Here is a 5346-nt window from a genome sequence, read left to right as displayed (position 1 = left end):
TTTTCGGAGTAAGAACTGTCCACTCGATACCTGGGTACATGAGCTACTGTTTCATAATCAAGCAAGTGACTCATTATTTTTGTATTTTAAAAAATACTTTTAAAAGGATTTATTTTTTATTTTAAATTAATATTTTTTTATGTTTTAAAATCATTTTAATTTGTTAATATTAAAAATAATTTTTTAAAAAATAAAAAAATATTTTAATATATTTCCAAACTAAAAACACTTTAAAAAACATTTCTCTCCCTCTCTCTCTCTCTCTCTCTCTATATATATATATATATATATATATATATATATATATATATATATATATATATATATATATATATATATATAAAGACTTCGGGACGTTTCCATATTTGTGTCGTCGTGTCCCGGAAAGTTGACAATTCGAAAAGGCATGACATACGCCTTCCTTTCATTTTCGTATCTAATTACTGTTCTTTCTTGAATAAACTTTCGAAATTGTCTCCAGTATTCCTCTTCGTCCCTTCCATGGACAAACGTTCAAAGATGGCTGAGGTCAGTTCCTGCGCCGGGTAAACTTTGATGTAATTCGATTTCTTTTCTCATGTTTTTCGAGGAAGGGGACAGGCAATTGATTCACTCGGTCAATTTAATTCACGGGTGTAGGAGTACTTGCCAGCTCTCGAGCAAATATCTAATTATCTCGGTCAATTTGTGTGCGCAACAGCCCTTTTTCTGTCTTTCTTCTCCCTTCCATGCCAAGGATGCCTCTCGGATTGAAAATTGGTTAAGATCAAGGGGAAGGCGCACCACCACCTTCCTCACCTGGTTGGTGTATCGGTTTTCTTTCTCTCCTCCATTTCTTTATTCAACATTTATCATTCGAAGCCAGATTACACGTAAACTATATTATCATGAGCTGTTTTCGTGGTGATTTTCACATAAAAAAATACAAATTTAATATTTAAATTTAAAAATTTATAATTTGAATCGATTTTTGATTGTTAATATTCATGAGAATTTACTCTAGACATAACATCCTAACATGGGATGTGTCTTTAAAATCGACTAAAAAGAAAACTTTTATCTTTTTTAATACACTAGTTTTTTATGAATTAAAAAATTTAAAATATTTTGACAATCCATCTTTTATATTTTTGAAAAGAAAATAAAAAAAAACTAAGTTTTCTAATTTTTTAAAATAAAAAAAACTCTGGATTCCTTATTTTTTTTAATATTTAATTCGAGAATTGCCTAAAATAAAACCAAGACTGGCACCTACCCCTTAACCCATGGACTACACCCACCCAGATCCATAAAATGGTCCACTCCACGAAGCTTGGAGATTTATTGCCTCACCGCCATTCTAAAAAACACGTGGTTAGATTAATCACCTCTCATTTTTAAGGGTTTAGCTCTTCACTCGCGCACTCGAGCAATGAGCAACCAACGCTAAAATATGCTCGGGTGCATTTAATACTCTTCCCCTCTCAAACTTACAGGAACTCTCCTTAAGTACTGATTTACGAGAGCCAGCAATTGAAACAGCGAACTCATCACCATCCTAGAGAGAGTAACCCAATAAACTAGAGAGAGAGAAAGAGGAACACACGCACAGTTTTTTTTTCGTTGGTATATTTCGTTCTATTGTATTTTTTTCATAGAAATTGCAGGTTTTTGGAGTACTGAGGTGTCTGATTTTAGAAACAAAAATAAATACACATAGGGAGCAATCAAATTTATTAATATTAAATTAAGGTTTCCTTCTTGTTAGAGTCCCGAGATCTCTCTGGGGATACTTACTCTTTCTTCTGGTTTGTCTCTCTCTCTCTCTCTATACATATATATAGACTCACACACATGCTTATGCGTATATGCAAGAGAGAGTTATCTTTCTTTCTTGAGAGAACCAAGACAACTACTTTGGTTCAGTACTAGAACGTCACTGAGGCATCAAGAACTATAATGGGTAGGCGTCGATTTTTTCTCTTTTTTTTATTATTATTTTTGGGTGATGGGCATTTGTTAATTAGGTGATTGTTTCTGTTTTAATTCTGTTTCCAAGGGTTTTTGATGCGGGGTACTCTGTTTCCAAGGGTTTTTGATGCGGGGTATGTGTGTTTCTTAGTCATGTTGTGTCTGTGTGATCTTAATTACAACATTTATGCCAGTAAATTATTTCTTCCCTGGTATTTGTGCTATTTTTTACACATATTTACATATCCTCTCTGCTTTAGATTTCTCTCTTTATTCCAAAATTTGTTTTAAGAAAAAAGTGATTGTTAAGGATTCCGTTATAATTTAGGAGTGCCTTTTATCAGTTATACGTACTGTTTTGGGCTATTAGGAGTATCTGTTTTACGTTGATGATGGTTATTTCTCAAGAAACCAACTTTTTGGTTTTATGGGCTGGTTTTGTTCTCATAGCTTTTCTTTTTTATTTTCCGTTCAAAATTTTTATGTCTACAGAGGTCAACATGAGCTTTTCAAATGATATGGATGATGAATATGAGAAGCTCTTTAAGAGATTGAATCCACCGAGGTGCGTATCATGCAGATTCTTTATCTTCTTTTCTGAATTTTCCCATTGGAAGTGACCTAAAATTATGAAGCGAATCAGATTTATATCCGTTTTGTTCACATCTTTTTTCCCTTATTTTTGTGTGTGTTAGGGTTGTGATTGATAATGAAGCTTGCAAGAATGCTACTGTTATAAGGGTAAGATTTTTGTCCTTTTTTGGGGTATGCGCGTGCTCGAGTCTCCCATTATTCTTGGTGCTCTACTGGGTACCAATCGTTTCATTTTGTGATACAGGTTGACAGTGCTAACAAACATGGAAAACTTCTTGAAGTTGTACAAGTCCTCACTGATCTGAACCTTATCATAACCAAAGCTTACGTATCCTCTGATGGGGGATGGTTCATGGATGGTAATACTTTTTTTTTTTCCTTTTTTTTTTTTGGTTTCCAATTTAGCTTTTCTTTTTGGAGCATAAAAGGTTGATTATTTTGAGGTTCTCTTTCTTCTTCTTTTTACCACCAGTTTTTAATGTTACGGATCAAGATGGAAACAAGGTTACCGATGAAGCAATTCTAGATTATATTACAAAGGTGAGTTGTTATTTTTTGATTGATGTTATTTTTTTTAACTCTTTGTTCTGCTTCTTTATTTTTGGTTGGTTGAGGTGCAAACAGATCTGATTATTTGGTTTTATCTCAAGTCGTTAGGGACGGAATCTTGCTTTACATCTTCCATGGGATCTTTTGGGGTTAAACAATCTGTGGATCACACTGCAATTGAGTTAACAGGAAGTGACAGACCAGGGCTGCTATCTGAAGTGAGTGCTGTCCTCGCCCATTTAAAATGCAATGTATTGAATGCAGAGGTCTGGACACACAATATGCGCGCAGCAGCCGTGATGCAAGTAACTGATGATGAAACTGGGTCAGCAATTACTGACCCAGAGAAGCTATCGAGGATCAAGGAACTTCTTTGTAATGTACTGAAGGGCAGTAACAAATATAGGGGAGCTAGGACTGTCGTGTCTCATGGGGTCACCCATACTGAGAGAAGGCTTCACCAAATGATGTTTGCTGATAGGGATTATGAACGAGCTAACAATGATGTATTGGATGAGAAGCAAAGACCTAATGTGAGTGTGGTGAATTGGTATGAGAAGGACTACTCAGTGATAACTATAAGAAGTAAAGATAGACCAAAGCTTCTCTTCGATACGGTTTGCACATTGACAGACATGGAGTATGTAGTTTTTCATGCTAATATAGATGCCGAGGGTCCAGAAGCTCATCAGGTATAAATCATTTGCATTTTAATTTCCTCCGCAAATGTATTTAGGGATGACTGATCTTTGCGCTTGATTGTGTTGGCCCATGGATTTATGGATTCTTTTGTAGGAATATTATATCAAGCATGTTGATGGTTCCCCTGTAAAATCAGAGGCAGAGAGACAAAGGATTATACAATGTCTTGAAGCAGCTATTGAAAGAAGAGTATCCGAGGTAAGTGCACCATGGTACATTCAAATCTGAGACTGTTGTTAAGCTTTACTTGTAAAATTTTCCTTGTTTTACCAAAATCATGCATCCAACTAAGAGGGTGTCGAGCTATTCAGTCTTTACTTGCATCGCCATGGAGGCGATGTAGGGTTTGATGAAGTGTAAGAGATGATTTTATTCCTAGGATAATGACTTTGAATTGGCATATTAAACAATGACGGGCTGACCCTCACCAGTCAAAAGCTCTGCTATTGTGTATTCCATGGCTTTGTCAGATTATATTTAGTTTATATTTGTTTGTATGGTAGATATTGATGCTTTGATTCTGTTAGGAATTCATTCGCTTGCTTGCATGGAAATTGGAAAGTTTCTTGTTTGTTGTGTACTATAATGTGCAACTTGGTGAGAACAGCTGATAACATGATAACAAAGGCTTATTGGATGTCTTTTGTTTTTTAGCTGTTATTTTAAGAGTGTATTTCCCTATTTTAAATGATTGATTTGTTTCCTACTAATTCAGGGCTTGAAGCTAGAGTTATGCACTACGGACAGAATTGGGCTGCTATCTGATGTTACTCGTATCTTTCGCGAAAATAGCCTTACTGTCACCAGAGCAGAAGTTACAACAAGAGCAGGCAAAGCTGTTAATACATTTTATGTTAGTGATGCATCAGGGTATCCCGTTGATGCTAAAACCATAGATTCCATCCGGCAAGCAACTGGCCAGACCATACTGAAGGTGAAAGGCAGTCCTGAAGAGTTAAAACCGGTCTCTCAGGAATCACCCACAAGGTTTCTCTTTGGAGGTCTCTTCAAATCCAGATCTTTTGTCAACTTTGGATTGGTTAAGTCGTATTCTTGAATAAACTATTAGTTCGCTCCCCATGTATATTAAAACTGTGCTGGAAACACTCACTGTAGATAGATAACCAGTCCTTTTAGCATACTGTGTGACTTGAGTTTAGGAACAAGGGCATTTGTCGCAGAAGGAGAGTGCCGAGGAGAGTAGAGTTGAGAATGCCTGTAAATGCGCCTATTACCCCTTCATTGAGCTTCATCTGTTACTGCAGATCCAATTTGATGTTGGAGCTAGGAAAGCATTTGATTACCAAGGAAAAATCTAACTCGTGCAGATAATTTCCATTTTCCGTCTTTGCTTCTGCTTTCCATGGGCTGACTTTAAAGGTTCGCGCTATGCCTTCAATAAAAAAAAAAAATCAAAATTTTTTAATATTTAACTGGGAGAATTATTTTAATATGATGTAGCTGATTTAGAGTTAAAAATAATTTGTATGATTAGAAAAAAATATGGTTTGATTTTTATTTTTTAAAAAATATTAAGATGATATTATATTG

The 5346-nt window shown here is 35.3% G+C and overlaps 1 protein-coding gene across 3 annotated transcripts; it reads left to right on the top strand.

The window, feature by feature from the left end:
• The first annotated feature begins 1409 nt into the window (after positions 1-1409).
• On the top strand, positions 1410-5138 carry LOC118062504 (ACT domain-containing protein ACR4). Of its 3 annotated transcripts, XM_035076283.2 has the most exons (9): positions 1410-1942; positions 2039-2084; positions 2443-2515; positions 2646-2691; positions 2789-2903; positions 3017-3084; positions 3195-3785; positions 3889-3993; positions 4511-5138. In XM_035076283.2, the coding sequence occupies exons 2-9, from the start codon at positions 2078-2080 to the stop codon at positions 4850-4852; spliced, it is 1347 nt and encodes a 448-aa protein (XP_034932174.1). In that variant the 5' UTR covers positions 1410-1942; positions 2039-2077; the 3' UTR covers positions 4853-5138. The 3 variants fall into 3 exon arrangements, with proteins under 3 accessions (XP_034932174.1, XP_034932178.1, XP_034932176.1); XM_035076287.2 differs by lacking the exon at positions 2039-2084 and having other exon boundaries at positions 1410-1605; XM_035076285.2 differs by lacking the exon at positions 2039-2084.
• The last annotated feature ends 208 nt before the right edge of the window (positions 5139-5346 follow it).

This window comes from Populus alba, chromosome 8 (genome assembly GCF_005239225.2).
Source record: "Populus alba chromosome 8, ASM523922v2, whole genome shotgun sequence".
In the NCBI taxonomy this organism is placed as follows: Eukaryota; Viridiplantae; Streptophyta; class Magnoliopsida; order Malpighiales; family Salicaceae; genus Populus; species Populus alba.
This window is presented reverse-complemented; position numbering and strand designations above follow the sequence as displayed.